The sequence below is a fragment of the Momordica charantia genome (genome assembly GCF_013281855.1).
Source record: "Momordica charantia cultivar OHB3-1 chromosome 5 unlocalized genomic scaffold, Mcharantia_2.0 BLBB01000005.1, whole genome shotgun sequence".
Lineage (NCBI taxonomy): Eukaryota > Viridiplantae > Streptophyta > Magnoliopsida > Cucurbitales > Cucurbitaceae > Momordica > Momordica charantia.
Genome location: NW_028275163.1, coordinates 1,140,259 through 1,161,270, shown reverse-complemented (window position 1 = coordinate 1,161,270; position 21,012 = coordinate 1,140,259). Strand labels below are relative to the sequence as shown.

General features: G+C 33.8%; 3 protein-coding genes and 1 long non-coding RNA gene across 4 annotated transcripts; 2 read left to right on the top strand and 2 right to left on the bottom strand.

The window, feature by feature from the left end:
* Nucleotides 1-104: 104 nt before the first annotated feature.
* CTF18 (P-loop containing nucleoside triphosphate hydrolases superfamily protein) lies at nucleotides 105-10,312 on the bottom strand. The gene is made up of 23 exons (XM_022291294.2): nucleotides 9,652-10,312; nucleotides 9,400-9,461; nucleotides 8,828-8,965; nucleotides 8,417-8,692; nucleotides 7,547-7,633; nucleotides 7,096-7,197; nucleotides 6,920-6,985; nucleotides 6,090-6,188; nucleotides 5,949-6,010; nucleotides 4,971-5,015; nucleotides 4,595-4,668; nucleotides 4,382-4,449; nucleotides 4,220-4,288; nucleotides 4,021-4,121; nucleotides 3,858-3,939; nucleotides 3,695-3,773; nucleotides 3,494-3,581; nucleotides 3,259-3,412; nucleotides 2,319-2,510; nucleotides 2,171-2,230; nucleotides 1,692-1,996; nucleotides 1,048-1,153; nucleotides 105-346 (listed from the first exon to the last, which is right to left on the bottom strand). Exons 1-23 carry the CDS (start codon nucleotides 10,202-10,204, stop codon nucleotides 293-295), a joined length of 2,922 nt encoding a protein of 973 aa, XP_022146986.1. The 5' UTR covers nucleotides 10,205-10,312; the 3' UTR covers nucleotides 105-292.
* Nucleotides 10,313-13,008: 2,696 nt separating this feature from the next.
* Nucleotides 13,009-16,645, top strand: VAMP726 (vesicle-associated membrane protein 726). The gene is made up of 6 exons (XM_022291197.2): nucleotides 13,009-13,163; nucleotides 13,361-13,563; nucleotides 14,476-14,617; nucleotides 14,900-15,020; nucleotides 15,592-15,654; nucleotides 16,138-16,645. Exons 2-6 carry the CDS (start codon nucleotides 13,374-13,376, stop codon nucleotides 16,279-16,281), a joined length of 660 nt encoding a protein of 219 aa, XP_022146889.1. The 5' UTR covers nucleotides 13,009-13,163; nucleotides 13,361-13,373; the 3' UTR covers nucleotides 16,282-16,645.
* A 769-nt stretch (nucleotides 16,646-17,414) lies between these two features.
* On the bottom strand, nucleotides 17,415-20,577 carry LOC111015977 (Tetratricopeptide repeat (TPR)-like superfamily protein). The gene is made up of 4 exons (XM_022291191.2): nucleotides 20,283-20,577; nucleotides 19,360-19,572; nucleotides 18,684-18,839; nucleotides 17,415-18,223 (listed from the first exon to the last, which is right to left on the bottom strand). Exons 1-4 carry the CDS (start codon nucleotides 20,385-20,387, stop codon nucleotides 17,810-17,812), a joined length of 888 nt encoding a protein of 295 aa, XP_022146883.1. The 5' UTR covers nucleotides 20,388-20,577; the 3' UTR covers nucleotides 17,415-17,809.
* Nucleotides 18,063-18,939, top strand: LOC148211125 (uncharacterized). Its single transcript, XR_015791083.1, has 2 exons — nucleotides 18,063-18,202; nucleotides 18,653-18,939. It is a non-coding gene; the product is annotated as an uncharacterized LOC148211125 (long non-coding RNA).
* Nucleotides 20,578-21,012: the final 435 nt, after the last annotated feature.

Genomic DNA, 21,012 nt, shown 5'->3' with positions numbered 1-21,012 from the left:
TTTATTGTCATTATGAATTTTTTTTCTCCTCAAGTAAACTATCAGATCCAAAAAGGAATAAAACGATCAGTTGAAGTTACTATTAACCTTGCCAATAGTAAGACTAAGAGCAAAGGAGGTGCTAACATCCAAGCTTTATATATATACATATGTTCTTCTTTTTCTAGTTGTATTGTAAAATTGACTAGGAAACCAGCAGGATATAACTATTGACAAAAATAAACAATTCGGACAAATATATAAACTGCTATCAGAAAATAGCCCCTCTCAAATAAGCTAAGCAAGTTATTTATCAAAGCAGAAAATCACGAACCCGAACCGGTCTCTTTATTGCATTTGTGAAACCCTACACATGAAACATTTTAATGAAAACCTCATGGTGACAGTGGAAGATAGAATGATAATTTGAAAAGCTTACAAGCAGAATTATTGATTTGCTTCGACTTCTTTGAGACCTCTAAAAAATCTCCAGGAGATAAATGAGTGCTCTCAACTTGAGATGAATGACCAAATTTCTATATGCATTTGGAGCCAAGGGGCCAATGATATAAATTTAAGGTGAAACTATAAGTTTGGTCAACTTTAAAAGTTGTATCCATTTAATCTCCAAATTTAATCTCCGTACTCAAGTATTAAATAGATTCTTAAATTTTTAAGGGTGTGTCTATTTAATCTCTATATTTTTAAAGTTTCTAATAGATTCTTAAACTTTCAATTTCATATTTAATTAATCCGGGTCATTTACTTTGTCAGTTTAAAGCTTACGTGATCAGCTGTGCAGCCGCCTATCAAAACAATTGAAATTTTAAAATTCTATTAGAATCTTTTTAAAATATAGGCACTAAATATATATCATCGCAAATGTTCAAGGATTGACTGGAAACTTTGAAAAGCACACGAACTAGATGGATATAACCCTAAAAGTTCAAAGTAAAGTCATAGTTTAACCTAAATGTAAATCACCCTTGTTATAATTGCCACAATGTACCATTGAATTGAGCTCAGGAAGGAGTATTGTATTGTCAGATTCAAGCAAGGAATTGTTACCTCATTAAATTTAAACAGCAACGGGCGTTGATCTCTCTCCAGCGTAATTTCTTTCTTATCGATGGAATCGGTATTTTGAGAGCCTTTGCCACTCGATTTTCGAAACCTAGTTTCAAAAAGCCAAATAGGTTAAGATCTTGATAGAAAATTTACATCATAAACCCCACATTACTAGCTATTAGAAGAAACTTTCCATCATTTTCTTTACCAAAGATACCCAGACTTGGAGGAACTGATAAAAGAAAATAGAAAACTACGACATGAATCTAAAATAGAAATTTAACTCTGGTTTGATAACCATTTCATTTTTAGTTTTCTGTTGTTAAAAATTATGATAGTTTCGTAACAATTTCTTTAGCATGTTTTCATCTTTTTCAAAAATACGTTTATAACTCTTAGATAATTTTTAAATTTTAGCTTAGATTTTAAAAATATTTTCAAAAACATAGGAAAAACAAGAAATACATTGGTTAAAATAATATTTACAAGTTTAATTTTCAAAAACAGAAAACTAAAAACAAAATAGTTATAAAAGGCGACCTAAATTTTCTATACGATTTGCAATACGTTTCTTTTCTGGGACTATATGACTTAAAAAGGACTAAAGAAAACAATAATGCTAAAAGAAGAAGACAACAATATACCTATCAAAAAAATTTGAGGAACCCATAGAGGTATTTTTCCGAATTCCCGAAGACTTTAAACTAACACCTGGAGCAGAATTCCCATTGGAAACTGAAGGTGATGAAGTTGAGTTACTCGGATGATGCTGCGCCGAATATGATTTTCGGTCTTCTATGTTGTCTTTAGCGGATAAAGCTACACAATCGGTTTTCACAAGTCCACCTTTGTAAGTTTTAGCCTGCAAAACTTGATGGTTTACCTTCATGGCATCTGATAGATGCTCTGTTTTGCCATTGCTTGCTAGCAAGATTCTTTGGTTCTCAACCTATGCGTAACATAGATCAGTTTCAGAATTTTTATTATCAAAATTTGATGATCAAATATTTGGTAATCTAATATTATAAACAATTTAATTTAAGTTAGTAAACGTGAGGGAGAAAGTCAAAGATATAAAAATTATCAGTAAGCAGTTCTGAATACGTAGAATAAATTATCTTACCTCATGAGCCAATAATTGCTTCATAGCTAATGCAAGTACATTGTGACAGTTTTCATAGCCCTGAATGATTGGGAAAATCAGAAACTTTGACCAAACACCATAAAGTAACAACAAAACAAGCCACCAAGAGCATGACAATAATTCGAACCTTAAAGCAAACAAAGTCATCAATGGGGGGATCGAAAGCAAGAACTGGACCATCTAAAGTTGCTTCATGCCTCAAGCTACTCGGATGAGGATCTGGTTTCATTTGCTTATACGAGATGGCATAAGACACCATGATGCGAACTAGCTTAGTTAAATCATCCTTCTCTTTCGCTGATAGCAGGTGCATTGCCACCTGTAAAAGTGGGCCACGTGTTGCCAAGTCATAGCAACAATACAAAGAAAAACATAAAAGTACTATCAAAAGATGAAGATGTAATTGTTGTCTACTTTTAAGACAATAAACGTATATAATAACAACAAAATCCAAACAGGCCAAGGAGACTAAGAACAATAACCCTGGTAAAGGCTACAGATATCTTAACAAAAAATAAAAAGAAAAAAAGTTCCAATCTGTCAACATAAAATCATTGGAGTGTTTTGTTCAATAAGTAATATAATCATGAAGTTCTATAAAATTCACAATTAGTACAGCCCACGATGCCACAAGATGAATATGGTTCCAAAACTCTCACGTCCCTCCTCTTGTTAACATTATTCAATCCTCTCCTTCCATATTTCCCAACACTATGATTGTAACCAAAGAAAGCTACATGGGACCCCTTGTCCTTTTTAAATATGGAATATGTGGTTACATCAGGATATGTTTGGAGAAGGGTTAAGATTGGTGGGATTGATTTAAAAAATCCAACCCAACGTTTGTGGCAGGGTTTATGGCAGTTGATAATAGGTTTTCGATTTAATTGGATGGTATACAATTTCCCCTCTCCCTTCACTTTCATAAAATTCTCACAAATTCTCTAGACAAGTAAAAGCAAAAGCATCACAAAAAGAAATGAAACGCCAATGTTGAGACAAAGAATAGATACATGGTTGTGCAGAAAGAAAGAATACAGAAACTAAAATCAAATGTCAGCAATTACCGGTCTAAGAGTTCGAGGTGATAGAATATGCAATAAAGGAGAAACCAAGTCTTCCACAAATGTCCTAGGGTTTATATGTCTTGAAATAAGTGGAGTAACTTTGGAATGCCAAGACCTCAAAATTTCCATCTTTTCCAATGACAGTGCCCGACATCTGCAAGCACAAAAAGCACCAGTATTTTTGAAAAATAAAATAGTTTCTTGTATTTTAATCATCATTTGGTAGACTCAATACCTTAGATAAGATTTTGGCCATTCAATATTGGGTCTTTGAACTTGGGCCACCAGCCGATGTACGGTGATTATACAAGGAGGCTGATAAACTACAATGATTAAACAAAAATGGAAAGAAGCAAAGATAAATAATTTAAACAGCTCAAATTATGCAATGCATTAAAGACTAATAGAAAATTGATAGATACTGAAAAATTTTCACCATTAAGGACCATTTGCTGTGTCCGCATAATATACTGGTTCCTAAGATCTGATACTCCAAGCATTTCAAGGCATTTGACCTTAGAGGAAAGTAGAAGGAGCGTAAAAAAAATGGAAAAATAAGAAGAATAAGAGATAAATTGTACAGAATTCCTTTAACTTACAGTCTTTTCCATCACTGGATCATGATAATTGAGCTGCAAAATATTTTCATGAATCCCATCTAAAATCAACTCATAGTCACCACTGCATATTCAGGGTCCAAAAGTTGGATCTTTTTTTAAACATGATACCAAACTAATAGGATGAAATAATTTCAATACTCACCGACTAGATAAAAGGGAGTACAAATGTCCAATTTTATCACATGGGTTCCTGGATTTACCATCTGATCTACTCTGAAGCTTAACTTTTCTCGTATGAAAAATCTAACAAGCATAAATAATGTCAAGTACAAACGTGGTGAAAATGAAATTAAAGTGACCATTGCCCAAAACATAATATGTGATCAACTGATGGCCATTACCTCTTTCCAAATGTCGAAGACATTTCTAGACACATCCTTTTGTCCAATCACTTGTGAACCAATCTCCAACTGATGGCCAGAAAGAAATAAAAAGGACAAACTATTAGAATAAAAACCATAAATTCATCACAAACCATAAGGATAATACATATAAAATCTTACTGCAGAAAGGGTTTCTTTTTTCTTGTTGAGAAACTGAAGAGTATTCAGGCAAGACCGGATGTCACATTCTGAAGGGAAAAAAATCGTGTAAGATGAATAAAATGGTCGGAATTCTGATTTATTTCTTTAATGCAGAAATAGCCACGCCAATGGAAGCAGCACATAGGTGCAGGACAAAAAAAGAATACACACCAAAAACAAAATATAATTCACCTGTGTATTGTGCAAGAGCAGATAACGCCGCAGAACTTGTTCTCATTCCCTCTTGGTTACATATGTACTTGAGTCTAAACAACAAATTTTAACAATTGAACAAAAATTTACAAATAAGACTAAAATCTTAAAATTTGTACTGGCCAACTATAATAAGAATCTTTCCATAATAGAAGGATGATATATATTTGGAATTTTAAAAATTAATAACTACTTAAAATAATCATTAATAAATAAATAAGTAGATATGGTAGAAGTTTATTCACTCTAGATAACAAAATTTCGAATTTGATACTATATTTTAATCCAAAAATTGTTGTTATAATTATGAGGGAATTACATCTAACAATATAGAATAATAAGAGAATTATTATACCTGTTCACTATACGACTAACTGTGGGTTGAACAAATACATGAACCCTGAAATAAGGCAGCGGTTAATCCATTAATATATTTGTTAAAATGCATACAACCGACGGAAAAAAAGAATAAATAAATAAAGGTAGAATAACCATCTGCAATCACATATGAGCTATGGTACTATTCTTCCTCTTTTTTTCTAATAAGGTAATTTCAATCACCAATTTATTAGAGCCTAAATGTATGTGGTAATAATTCTCACTTTCCAACGTTCTTGTAAATACCAGCTGTCTCCACTAGATATACAAGTAAAAGAAATAAATAGAGGGTTTCTGAATTTCAGTCTCACTAATCCAAGCATGTATGACGAGAAAAGTTAAAGTTCTAGTTTCTCAAGCACTAACCACTGTAAACTTGGACGCTTTATACAAAGACACTACTTCTGAACATTATCAAGATGATTTCTTACTAAGACATTTTGCACAGGAGGAAAAAATTCCTCATTTTTGTCATTTCTATCTTCAATAAGTAAATCAAATGTGAATATTAAGTAACATAAAACATTGAATTTTCACAGATAGGTTACCTATCTTAATCGGGTCACACATACGATCATTCCAGCCAACAAATAAATAGGTACATACTGTTTGCATGTTCAAATTAAGTCAAGGGGCAAACATAACTACTCCGTACAAGTATTATTAGTAAACATATAGATATAGATGCCTTTTTTTATTTTCTATTTTATATCCATGAGTGTCCATACTAGCTTGAACGCATTGACTAATTTCATGAGACACTTATTTAATCCTACTACATTTTGGTTGCCAGGAAGCCTCGCATGATTTTAAATCCTACATAGGTGGGCCACTCTAGTTTGAACTTGTTCCCAAGGTTCGTTTATTTTTTTAATGGCCCAAAAACCACTGGGTCAGTTCATGGTGATTATATAGATGCCTTTTGATGTTATAAAGTTACATGTGAAGGACTTACTTTGCCATCAGACGCAATGATCTCAAAGCGGGAGCATAAAGGTCATTACATATACATATCACCTGCATATTGAGTATGATTAGAAAGAGTTACATGGTTGGATGGAGGGAAGGGTCAATGAAAAGGACTACTTTTACTCACAGGTCTAGATAAAGAAACACTTCTTTCCCCCTTTTTTGATCTCTTGCCTGACTGGTCTTTAGAACCATTTTCCTTTTCAGCCTTTTTATCAGCGTTGATCTGTATAAAAATACATGTAACAATGATAATATAAGATTATCCACTCAAAACCACTCGAGAAAATTCAGTGCCTTTATGAAAACCACTCGAGAAAATTCAGTGCCTTTATGAAAACCACTCGAGAAAATTCAGTGCCTTTATGATTGTGAGTATGTTCATTGCATAAAAGGTTAGTACACAAAACCTCCATGCTCGGAAAATGGAATTAAAAAAAAAGCTCTAGTTCTCAAGCAATTTAGGTTCAAAGATATTATAGTGACTTACCTTAATTAGGATCAAAAGAATTCATCAAATCATTCATACAACTTAGGGTACAAGTTTATTTATAAGAGTACAGTTGGACGATAGAAAGGGAAACCCGTGATCAATTTCCAAGAAATTAATTAACCAAGTGTAATATTAAAAAATAACCCAAAATTGTCTTACCCTAAACGAAGAAACATTTTGTCTTTTAACAATTTTATGAAAGATATTTTTTTCTATGACAACCAATTTCACAGATAGTACAAAATTACCCCCAAAGAAAGTTAAAACAAACTCTTCCAAATGGCAAAAAGATAACTTAAATTATGAGTATTGAAGGGGGCATAAAATTACACTAAGTACAAGCTACAAAAGTGACAGTCCGTAAAACACCCAAGGAACTTTTCTTTATTGTTGGAGGCATTATCGTTTCTCTCAAGCCACAAAAACCAAAAGGAAGCTCTCATTTTTAAAAAAAAAATTATTACCATCTTTAGAATAACATCCACCGCACCCTTGCCATCACTGAGTGCTCCATCAATTTCATCAATAACCTGCATCAATTGAATTGATTATTAGCAACTTCTAATAGAAAAATAAGCAAACATTATCTTTTCCTTCTCTGATTTCACCTTCAAAATTAGTGTTAGACACTAAAACTAACCAGACAATTTGGCTTGGCATCACCGAAGACAGAGTTCATCTGAATGGCATCAAGAATTTTGGATTCAATTGTTGATGAAGACCGATCATCACTAGCATTGATCTACATAAAAAGTTTGCACTTGTTTAATACTAGCACAAGTGATAGACAAAAACTAGATGAAGAAAGAAATGTCATATATCCAAATATGAAATTACGGAAAAGAGTACAAACAAGATGAGGTAACACAAGTACATTGGATCCAAGACTAAAATGATAAATCTAAGAAAACATGTGTATTGTTCTCATGTTTCTTTGTGATGATAACATGATATACGGATGATATAAAGTTTTAAAAACTAACATATACATCAACAAGTTAACCCTCTTAACTAACCAGAAGATAATGCATTTGCATGACAGGCTAAATAATAACAGTTTTGAGCCTAAAATATGAAAAGGAACAACAAACCTCCACCACATGATAGCCACAGTGTTTGGCAGCTACGTGAGCAAGTGTAGTTTTTCCAAGTCCTGGAGGACCACAGAGTAAAAGGATCTGCAGTTATAACAAGATATGTTCTCCCAATTATAACATAGTAAAATGGCAAAATGATCCATCCCCCAAAAATGAGAATGAACCAATAAAAAATTCTTCGCAAAATCTTAACTTGTACAGGAAGATAAAAATTACAATGGCAGAGATCTGTAACAAACGAGGAAATTAAAGCCTAAAGGTGTAAACTACATAAGGAACCAATTTCATATTGAAAAGTGTCATCGAGCTTACTAGAGATGCTTGAAAGTGAATTAACTTTACCTATTTCTCTACCAAAAGTGGTTGCATATTTTAATGTGTTTCCCTCGCTAAAACATAATGTGTTCCAAGCATCTAATTAGAGAAGAAAGAGGAGGCAGGGACAGGAGCAGCAATGAAGTAGAAAAATAAGGAGAGAGAAACAAACTTAAAAATAGATTGAGATATTAAGAAAGCAAAGCTAGCAACGAATAAGAAACGTAGCCATCAATTAATAAAGCTGAAAACAAGTAAATCTTCCTTAATGGTTTCTGTTTTATGAAAGTTATTCCTTCTTAGTTAGCACGCTTATAGTCTTTAAGAAATAGTGACAAGTTATACAAGTTGGTTTTCAATAATAATAATAAATGAACTCCACTTATCGGGAATCTTAAATATCATCAAGTAGTAGCTTAAAATCATAGCAGAAACGAAGGACATTAATGTTTGCTGGTAAAGGAATCCAACCTTGGAAAGTCCAAACCGAAACAATGGTATAATTTTCAACAATGTTTCAATTATCAATTTTATTTAAAATGTGGATACCTTGTGTTCTGGTGGACTTGAAAGCCTTGTCTTCTTGCTCCATATGTCCTTAATGCTATTCGTAGCTCCATTATGGTGGTCCGAGAAAGTATAATCTTGAAAATTACTAGTTCTGCGTACTGGAAATTTATTCTTCCTAGTAAAGCTAAAGCTAGAAAGCTTATGGTGCTGAGCAATGGAAGAGTGTCGCCTTAAAGAAGATAAAACCTCATCTGATGTAGTCCTAATTTCAGATCCAAAAACATGAGAATCCCATTGTTTTAGCCATAGAAGAACCTGTAGCAAAAGACCATATATAAATATATAATTCGAAAAAAGCAAATCATACTAAAAAACATGTAAATTTCAAATAGATGCAATGGAGAAACAAGAATTTAAAAGCTCAAAGGTGTATTGAGATCAAATATGTGCCTCGCGATTTGTCTGTTCATCGCTAAGAAGCTCAGTGAAAGAACTTGGAGCATATTTATCCACCCAAAGTCGTTCATGCATCACTGGTGCTTGAGGGAGCGTCGCATCGATCTGCATATCATAACTAGCCTCCAAGATCTATAATACAAAGAGTGACTCATCAGACATTAATGAAATAAGCTAGAGTAAATATGGTAAAAAAATTTAGGGAAGGTGGGATTGTTACTAGTGTCTAACAGTCCCATAGGCTCAACTTTACTCTTGAACTAACTCCCATGAGGTTTATACAAGTCAAATTAATCAAAAAAGAGATGTGATGCACATAGGTACAATACTTAAGACTTCAACTACCTTTTCACAGTGTAAAAGTTACAAAGAGCACAAGAAAATCTCAACTAATATAAAGCAACAACTAAACCCATTTAACTATTAAATTGCCATTGAGCAACTTAAATCTCATGGTTACTTGTACAATATTTTCACTGAACAGCAACGTAGGGCTACTGATACTACATGGATGAAATTAGTACATGATGGTTACTTATGGTGAGCAAAATATTAACTTTTCATACCTTGGTCAGAGTCTCCTTCTCCGCTCTTTCCAGTAAAACATTGATATTTTCTTGCATTAAACCTGGAAAGTAGACAGATAAATGATTGAAGGACCGAGAATTATTGCATTGCACCTACGATAATGAACTAATGCTGCCCAGATACCAACAAACCTTGGTCTTACTAGCACTCCAATGATGAATAAATCTCATTTAAAGTCCAATTGTGACTAAAATACTTTAAATTACCAATAAAAGATTAAACAAAAGTACCTCCATGAAACTCTTTCAAGTCCAATTTCTTGGACTTCTCCTTGTCCACAGGTCGACCTAACTTCGCATAGACCCTCTCGTCACTATCTGGTGCCGTAATCGGAATAAAATCGCCATCGATCTCTGAAACGTACCTGAAGACCGTCTTTTCCTCCGCTACCAAACTCGCTCCCTCTTCCACCATAGAGTTCTTCTCGCTGGGTGGTGAATATCGAAGCCAATCCTCCTCGTTCTCGACCACTTGCTTGTCAGTCCTGCATTTCTTCCCTCCGGAAGGCTCCGCATCATCCGAAACCACATCCATCGGTGCGTCCGCATCGTCCGATCTCAGACGCTTGAGGCCATTGACTGGAGAAGATTCGGTGCCTAAGTGCAATTCGACAGTGGAGGGATTGGGCGAGTTCAATTGCGGAATCGGTCCATCGGACGACTCGTTTTCCAGCTCTTCTTCCTCGTCGATTTCGGCCAGTTCAGGGTCCAAATAATCTTCGTAGAGATGAAAATCTGCTTCGAGAAGTTCAAGCTCGTCGGGGAGAGGAATGTCCATATCCATTATACCGGACTTCGGCGGCAGTGATGAAGCACCCACCGGTGACTGGCGGACGAGCTCTCTGCTTCCACGCCGGCGGAATATTGAGTGAAAACTGGAATCTCATCAATTTATGGCGGGAACTGCTTTAAACATGGCGGGATTATCGTCCCGGGTCGGGTCGGTTATCCGTTTTCCGTCCCGACAATTTTTTTTCTTTCTTTTTCTTTTTACTGGGTACTTTTAATTGTTCAATTATAATTTTGGTCTAATTATTTGAGAATAATTCAATTTGATTCTTTAAATTTCGTTTTATAGGTTTCGTTTAATTTTAATTTGCTTCTATAGTTTTAAAATATTCAATATAATCTGGTATGGTTTGATTTAACTTCTCAAATTGTGTATTAAGTATCTTTTATTTACTCGAAACAGTATATTTCGTTATTTTTTTTAGTATAACATATATTTCATTATTTCTTATCTTGTCTTTAAATCTCAATACAACTAACTAATATAGTTGTCAAATATAAAAAATGTCATTTTATTGTCATATACAAATAATGTGTCGATATAGTGTCAACACATAAATAATTCAACAATAATTAACATCTACTATTTCTCTTGAAGTCGAGAGATTCAAACTTATGTACCTCTAATTTGTTGTTTTTTGTGTCAATATAGTAATGTCGTTATTTGACTAAAGGTAGTTTCTTTACCCTTCCACAGTGGTAGGTTTGTCCATTGGTTTATTTTTTTAACATACAAAATGCTTTAATTTATTACATATGTATACTAATTAATTATACGATAAATATATAATTGTTAGATTTTAATTAAATATTTGTTATTAATTATTCAATTGACCATTGTGTTAAATCGCTCGGTGCAACTAGAGTTTGAAATTTATATGACTTATACTTAATATATTTTGGTATAAATTAATCAATTGAAATTGATTACTAAATAAAAAGATCAATATATTGATTTTAAATCAATTAACTACAATAACTTCACTTAATTAATTTAGTAATTTAACTTAAATAATGTAAATTAATTTACATTTAATTAATAAAAACTAAATAAAAAATTTATGAATCAACCAGGTTGAATTGCATGAACTTAAATTATATATTAAAAATTCAATAAGATATATATTGTCGATATAAAATAACATTTTTATAATGTTAATGTAAAATAATTTAATTTATATTATTTATTTTAATTATAATCTATGGTTTATTAATCAATATTTACCATGACCATAAAAAATCATATTCACATGGTAATCACACAAAATAAATATATATACCATTTATTTTCATTCAAAATTGATGATTTTCCTATCCACAATAAAATTATGTTACTTCTGGATCTTAAACATTTTATTTCTAGATATATGTTACCCTGACTACTTTTTGAAACCCTTAATATATATTAAACTATATGGTAGCATATTTAACCTTATTCAATATGCCATATGCACATATTTTATTTTTAAGATTGGTTTTCTTTTTCTTTTTATTCTTATTTTTAAAAAGTTGTGTGGATTGGTTTTCAGTAGCTTGATTTTTTTTATTTTTTTTATTTTTTTGAACATGTAGCTCGCAATTAAATAAGTGCACTGAGTTGTATTTATACTAGTTTAAACTTTACTTTATAATGCATTATCATTTGATGAATGTATATTGATTTTTAATGTGGACTAAAACCATCAATGTTCCACGAAAATAAACCATCAATGAATGGGGTCATATTTATGAACGAATGATACTCTTTTATTCGATATGCAATATTATTTAAATAATTGTCAATGATACAAGATTTATAAAATACATGAATTTTAATTTAAAAAAATATGAATTACTCATTTAATTATCGATTGATTTTGAGGTACGTAGAATCCTGTAGTATTTATCTGGATATTTAATAGATTAACTTGTAATCATAACATTACCCCTAACAAATAGAGTTCAATGATACTCATCCAAGTATTTATCAAACTAACTTCAAAACTTGTATCTCAAAACTGGCTGTACGTTTGGGCGAAAATATGATGGGAATTGACACCTCAATTCATAATTATAAAGGATAAATGTTATCCTCATAAGATTAATGCCATTAGAGGGAGCCTTGCAGTAATGATCGAACTAGGTTTATTTTATCTCGAGATTGAATATGATTCCAGCAAAACTATTTCCACGTTTATCGAAAAACGAACTGACCATACATATTGAATTGCAATATTTACATGTACAAATGCATTTAGCGTTGACAGAGGAATTAAAACATATACCCACATGGTCTTAAAAAAAACGATATTATATCATATGTAATCAACTGAATTTCAAGATATTATTCGAACAAATCATACACTTTATTGAGATAGGTAAATCAAGAAATTCCCTGTATATGAGAATTTCGTCCGGTACAACTTAAATAAAAACACCCAAATATCTCTAATAACATATTTGTGTACTAAAAATTTATAATGAAGCATGGTTGTATTTTGATCATTTTACACATATAAATATATAAATATAAATATATATATATATCAAAAGTAGGTTTTTCAAATATTCCACTAGTCAAACCCACACATCACGCCCAAAATAATTAAAATAGAAAATTTAAAACTTCAGGGAAAAGTTGGAAGAAGGAGAAGAAAAAAAAAATAAAAGAAAAATAAAAGAGATGGCAGAAATTGAGAGAATCAAGATTCAAAAAAAGAAGCGCGAGTAATTTTGGATTTATTTGAAAAACAATATTATTATATTATATATATTTGTTTTGTTTCATACGGTCCCACCGATGTCCGTAACGCTCCGCTCCCTCATTTCAGTTCCTAACTGTAAACTACATTTAAAGGCAAATGTGAATTTTTGGAAAACTCCTCCTTATGCTCCAAAACTCAGAGCCCCCCAATTTCCTGTCTCGCTCTATATACGCGCGCACTCGGAGAAAATTTTAGTAACAGCAATTATCGGTAATCAATTTTCACGTCCTCCTCCACCGGCAAATCTAGATTGTTCATTCTCCGATCTAATTTTCTCTATCGCTTTGAAGATCTCTCTGTTTTTCCTTTTTCTTTTTTTCGTTTTCATTTTTGTGTGTTTTTCGTTTCTCTGGCGTTGCATTACACCAATCTACCTGAATCTTGATCGGTGATTGTTGTTGAGGTAGGTTTCTTTCGGAAATGGGGCAACAGTCGCTGATCTACAGCTTTGTGGCTCGAGGAACGGTGATCCTCGTCGAGTACACGGAGTTCACCGGTAATTTCACTAGCATCGCCTCTCAATGCCTTCAGAAGCTCCCCGCTTCTAACAACAAGTTCACATACAATTGCGATGGCCACACCTTCAATTATCTCGTCGAGAACGGATTCAGTACGTTTCATTTATCCGAATTTTATGCAATATGTTTTGTTTTTGTTTTTTGAATGATCCAGATCTCGTCGTTGATTCATTAGCTCTATATGTCGAGTTTTCCTCTGTGAGATCCATTCGGTTTTTACAATGTCCTATGGTAATTGTTACGGATCCGTCGATTTTTATCTTCCGAAGGTTTGGTCATTACTGCGTTGGTTCAGAGCTCATGATTTCTCTTCAATCACACAGGATTTGTCATTGTTTCTCTTCGATTGGTGGATATTTTCTTTTAGTTCAACTAGAATTGACGTATGTCTATAAACATTATTCGCCAGTCGGAAATAAAACTACTAAACGGTCCGATAATTTTTTTTTTCAAAATGTCTTCGTGTTTTTTTGTTTCTTTGGAGAGATAGAAAGGAGCACGAGATCGTGCAATTGATGCAGAGGCAGTACCTCTTGTGCAATCCGAAGCAATATGCACCGTTTAGGATTCAGGCTGATCTAACCTTTTTTTTGGTCTGTCTGAACGAAAATACTGAATTGGAAATCGGATGTATCCAGCTACCACTGTGAAGAGCTCTGCATTTTCGTAAATTTATGAATTCCTTCCAGTTTTCCTGTTGTGAATTGGTTTGAGTGTCTACATTTTACAATTCTATGGTTGTTGATGGTAGGTTGTAATTGGTGGAGTGCAAATTCTCCTTATATAATCTTTTACGAGACTATCATCTGATATTTATGATGCATTGATCATCAATTCCAACCATTAAATTCTCTCTTCGATTCAATTTACATCCAACTTTCTGTCTCATGCTCTTTGCCCGGATATTGGATTTGTTTTTCTTAAATGCGTACTTGATATCTTGTAATGTAATAGTTTGTGTGCGATCATGATTTAACCAGTCCAATTCAAATGTGGATCTGCAGCTTATTGCGTAGTTGCTGCTGAAGCTGCCGGTAGACAACTTCCTATTGCTTTTCTTGAGCGAGTTAAGGAAGATTTCAACAAGAGATATGGTGGTGGGAAAGCTGCAACTGCTGCTGCCAAAAGTCTGAACAAAGAATTTGGGTACTATTTTTGATTTCCTGTTCTTAAATATAAATTTAGAAATATATCTTCTTAAGATAATTAAATGGTCAGGGAGGAAGATAAGAACTTCCATCTTACAGGATGAAACTTCCATCTTCAAACTAAACTAGGAAAAGATAAATTTGTATCTAGAGACTTTCATTCTTAGTATCAAGAGTCGAAGTTACAGTTTCCCCATGGCTTTCCAATAGCATTGATAACTGACCATGTTCTTGTTTGGTGATACAATCTTTAAAAAACATTGGTAAATTAATTTCATAGGTCGAAATTGAAGGAGCATATGAAATATTGTGTGGATCACCCTGAGGAGATCAACAAGCTTGCTAAAGTTAAGGCTCAGGTTTCTGAAGTCAAGGGTGTTATGATGGAAAACATCGAGAAGGTAAAGAGCTGCTTCCAATTATACTAACCTCCAAGGGTTCAATATTATTTCAATGAGTCTGTTAGAATGAAGGATTATTTTCAATAATGGTGTACTCTTCTGTTGTAAATTCTTAACGTAGGTATGATACTCCTAAAGCTCTAAAGCTTAAACAGTTCCATCCAATTGATTTTTTCTTTTAGTTTCTTATAACAATAAGGCATAAGCTTCATGAGTTTTGAACTGGCAATATTACCAGAAACTTCCCGTCACACAAATAATATTTTATTGCACTGCTTAGGCTGCTATCTGGTTCAAAAGCCATTTCTTTGAATGATGTGCTAATAGAACTTCTCATATCATGTACACACCCATGTGTGTGTGTTTCAATAATTTAAATGCTTGATTTAGTGGTATGTCAGCCCAGGTTATGGGTGCTTGCTTGCGTCTGAGTAATTAGGATACTGTGAAATGAACTGTTGGATTTATTTGAAGTCAACTGGGCAATTTTTTGTAACCAAACCTTTAAAACAGCCTTATTTTTTTATGATATTTTAATCATGAAAGATCTATTTTTATATTTGATTGGCAGGTTCTTGACCGTGGTGAGAAAATTGAGTTGCTAGTGGATAAAACTGAGAATCTCCGTTCACAGGTTGGTTGAATAAACTTTCATTAAACTTTGAAGTTAACCATGTAAAATTCATGCCGCTTAATCATTAGTTTCCATCCCCATTGCACCACTTCCAGTACCATGTCTAGAGCTACCTTAGAGTTTAGGTTCCTCAACCTTCCCTTTTGAACATGATCTTTTAGATTTTCATGGAAACAACTTTGTCAGGGAACGATCCTTACTGATACAGGCTTCCATCGCACCTATTTATTTGTCATCTTCAAATGCATTGGTTTAAGAATCAAGGGAGAAAAGTAACTCATTTATAAATAATCGAAGATGCATTTGACCCCTTGTTTCAAGGGGTGTCCAGATCTGGAAGCAACTGGATATGTTTCAGCACATTTAGATTCTAGATGTTTTTCCATACCCGGATAAAATGTTCGCCTCACATGCATGTTCTTACGTTGTCATTTTTGCGGCTGTAGCTTATAAGTTGATGGATTCAATTCCTTCCTATTTCAGGCACAGGATTTCAGGACGCAGGGAACTAAAATCAAAAGGAAGATGTGGATTGAGAACATGAAGATGAAATTGATCGTTGCTGGTATTTTCGTTGCCTTGATTCTCATCATTATTTTGTCAGTCTGCCATGGCTTTCAATGTTAAGTTCCATCTCGATTTCCCCTCGACACTGTAAACTGCCTTGCTGCATTGGAATGGTCTCGGTAGATAGATTCGCGTACCCAAGTTGCAGATCTTTGATTTTGGTGTCGTCTTCGATTCGTTCTTAGGCTGTACCCAATTCCCATCCCCCTTCTACTAGCTAGACTAGCCTTTTAAGATTGGGTGATGAAGGTCTGTATTTTGGATTGATGTATAGATATATGCAATGCCCTGATCTTCAGGTAGACCTCTAAGTGGTCCATGCTGTGGATCCTCTGAGATGTAATAGATGAAAACTTGAATTTCCTTTCAAATGTTCTTTCTTTGGTAAGTTCTATATAATCTGATTTTTTTGTTTCTTTTTTCATCATCGCTCTTTGTTATGCACATGGGTAGTGAGAGAAGATAGAACTTCATCAATGGAGTGATTCTGCTAAGTCTGATTGAATATTTTTCCAATTAGCTTGATCTTTATTCTGCCTTTGCAAGATATCAGTCCTTCATTATGATTCCTCGTGATTAGGAACACTAACCTCACTAAGATTCTTTACCATGAACTCATAGAATAGCGAAAACCTTGACTTATTGGTCGAGAATATATTTTTCACCATATGAGCTATATACTAAAGTGAGCAGGTTTTTTCCAAAAGTGTGATGAATTAGGTTCTTAACAAAACCATATCTCTAAATTTTTATTTTCATTTATCACGTCTGAATTGTTTCAATTTTTCCTTTTGAGTATAATAAGGTCTCAATCGAAGTCCTTAATCTTGTCGTTGAAATGGAGGTTGGTTGGATGTGAGATGAATATTTAACTTTGTTTTTCATGCAAATGTAAAGAGAAAAAACTATAATTCAAATGTGAAATTATATATATATATATATATTTTATTCCATTTCAATGATACTATTGAATTGGGATTTGGAAAGAAATAAAAAACTTTTAAAAGAAAAAGCAAAAACCTCTTCCAAACATCAAAGATGAAATTGAAAAATGATGGAAGACCAGATGATGTCTTTTTTTGTTTTTTGTTCTTTTAATAATAATTTATTTATAAATTATAGTGTCATAATTTTATTATTTAGAAAAGAGACGATTCAAAAGTTAAATCGAAACATTTTTACTGGAAGTCATCAATATGAACAGTAACATTGCAATTATTGAAACCATCAGGCAAACAAATGGGTTCTCTCCCATTATACAATACACAACGCAAAAAGACTAAACTATAAAACTGAACCCAACCTTTTCAAACGCCCCCTTTACAAGCTCCTTTCGTCACCGTGCTCTAGAGTCAATAAAACACACCTATAAAGACCCCAAAGGAAAAGAAAAAAAAAAATCCAACTTCTAAAAAAATCAAGAACAATTCTTGGTTACAAAACCCGACACCTATTTTTAGTTGACGATCATTTAATTTTCGACAAATATAAGGAGAAAAAAAAAGACAGAAAATAAGATATTTTTCTATTTTTCAAAAAAAAAAAAAAAGAACTGTCAAATTTTTTAGATGGATGCTGACCCGTGGAATCAACAGGCGAGTTGATCTCTAAATTGGGAAATTTCTTCAAAAATGGGAAGCCTTCTAGATCTCAAGGGCGACCATTGGTTCATCATAGAGTGATCGAGTCCCTCAATGATGGAGGCATCTTCTATTCTCTCATTGGCAGCCAAAAACTGGGTGGATCGGGGCTGGGATTGTTCGAGCTGTGCCATGAGCTCTTGTGCTCGTTTTGTTGACTTGGGGTCGTCGGATCCTACAAGCTTGGCGTTTAAGACTTGTTGAAGGACCAGCCTTGCTTCGGAATGGCGAGATTGGTTCATGAGGCAGAGGCTGAGGTTGCAGGCCTTGTTGGCGTCTGGGTCTATCATCTGGGCTTTCCGGTACACCGCCTCCGCCGCCTTGTGGTTCTGCTGCTGCATGTAAGCCCATCCCAAGTTCCCCTGATACCAAACAAAACCAACCCTACAATTTCAGATTCAACCTTTGCTTGATTCTCAACAACACCACACAATTCTGCGCTAAGTTCTTTAGTAGTTTTCTTTTGTTTTAAATCCTTTTTAGAGTGCGTTAGGAAGTAATTTTAGCACGATCGAAATCATTTTTTTGTCACCCTCGCTCTCAAACGCAGTTTTAGTTTGCTCTTTTTTTTTTAAGTACAACATGTGGGGGTGGAGATTCAAACTCATAATCTTTTGGTCGGTCAGAAATAGATGTCTTAACCATTTGAATTATACTCGGCTTGGCTTTCCAAATTCATGCTTATTAACTAACACTTATTTTTCTGCATTTTAATATACTTTTTAAGATGTTTTTGAAATATTGGTTAAATTTTTTTAAAAAAATTTGTTGCTAAAACGCTGTTGTGGCAGGGGAAGGAATTGATGGAGGTCAGCAACGTACCAGTATCCTTGAAGTCTCTTGCCTGATGGTGACCTGAAACTTCTTTCCATGAGAGCGAGCTGTCTTGGTGGCCTTTCCATTGAAAGCCTCTCCTTCATTAATCATCCGAAGTTTCTGCTTCAACAGCTCTATCTGCTCCTCAACTCTTCCACATTTCTGCCAAACTTGTTAACATTAGAACACTATCTATTTTTATTCATAAGTGCTTTCTTTAAAAAAAAAAATAATAAATGGTTAGTTTTGATTTGATATTAAATGCACTTGCTTTCGTTAGAACTGAAAAGGCATACCCGACAACAAAAGGAACATTGAGTATTTTTTTATACCAAAAACTGATCCAACTCCCCTACCCCTTCGTTAAGCTCTCTAACTAGATACATACTGATACTGAAATTTTTGGTTATACAAAAAAAAAAAAAAGGGTTGAGGATTTCTTTTATATTTTTTGTTTTCTAAATTATTTTTAAAATCACGATAGGATATGAACAATGGAAGTTAATGTTATTGTATGTATTGAAATCTTCATTCACACCCTTGTGATTTTGGAAAGAATTAGTCTCAGCCCTTTGTGAAATTGGTGATCTAAAGGAATTTTGAATTTTGCATAACTTTTGTGGTGCTATATAACATCCAAAAGCACAGAGACAAGATAAGTTTAGACCTTTATTCTCGTTACCTTGTACAAGTCAATGAGAACGTTGTCTAGTGACTCCTGAGCTTGTTTGGAGCAACGATCCCTGAAAGACCTTATGGCTTCAATGGCTTCTTCTGCTCTGTCTTGTTGTTTCATGACAACTGCCATGTCTTTCAGAGCACTATCTACTCTATCTCCCGCATTTATTGCCTTCCAGAATAGAACTATGGCTGCTTCTGGATCCTTCTGAACAAGCTGAATTTGCAGGAAGGAAAAACAATTCAATGGAAGAAGCAGGAGTCAAATTAAGAAACGTAAAGAAGCATAATCAGCATCGCGTTCTATGTTCATTGGCTCTACAGAGCAATCTTCTGAAGATGGGATGAAGACCATTCGTGAAAGAAATGGCGATGCCAAGATTGGAAAGTGTGTGCGTGTGTGTTCTGATTGGTTATTATTTTTAATTTCCCGTCCACTATTGTTGTGTTTTAATGAGAACAGCCGCCCCAACCAATACAACTCAGGCTTTATGATTTCCTAAAATAAACTCTCATTTGAAGTTCAACTGTATTGAAGACAACGAGAGTTACAGCAAAGAACCGTGTGCAATTTTCCAAATGTGATAGCAGAACTTAACACATTACGCCTGACAATCGATTGATAAATTTCCGATACATTTTCCTTTTCTGGAAAATCCGGTTCCCTACTGACGAACAAGTTAATCAGCATTCAAAACGGATCTTATTCATACTTCTGAGAAAGTAATTAAACTATCACCAAAACCGACCGAAACTCAGTCCAAACAATAAATCTAATCCAAACACGGAATCGCAATTGAACGGAACGAAACATCGAATTTAAAAAACAAAAAGAAAAAAAGAAAAAACAGAGAATTATAACGATCCTCAAACTTCGTTATGAGCTTGACGAATTCTAAGTTGAATATTCTCATCTCACCAAAATACCTGGACGTGTTTCGCTCGAACATAGGGACTATCACCGGCAGGAAGCTTGTGAACCACGTGGAATGGAGCTTCCGAGTTTTGATCTCCTTTCTTCCCGTCGCTCATCCTTTTTCCGATCACAACGAACAACACAAGCGCGAAATTCTCTCTCAATCTCTCCAAAAATAGAAAGATTAACACTCACTTTCTCGTTCTAGAAGCATGAAGCACTCGCTGGTGTCTGTAAAAAGGCGAGAGAATTTACAGGTCTGGATAAGAATCAATGGAGGACGCAACAATGGAGGTCTTGGAGTTCGTATCGACGTTTTGCGCGTTTTTGTAAGGGAATGAAAGTAGACGACATATCGTCCATGTTCGTTATTCGGTTGTACGTTCCTAACGCGAATCAGAATTCGCCACGTGGCTCCAACCCTTTCCTCATTCGTGACACTATAATTAATCCCTTTTAGTTGAAAAATATTTTTCTAACTATTATTAATAGATTCAAAAGCTGTCAGATTTTTTAATTTTTATTACTGGTGGACTGTTCTTTTTAATTCTTATTTTTATATAAATTTGGCAAAAAATAATTATATATTTTTCTCTTATTTTTGCTTTACGAATATTGGGAGTTGAAACTTGAAAGTGGACTTTGAGTGCCAAATATTTTATTTTATAACAAAATAAATTAAATTGATTTTTTTAGTTTCAAATTTGTTTGGAGTATTTTTAAGAAAAATACTTCAATCAT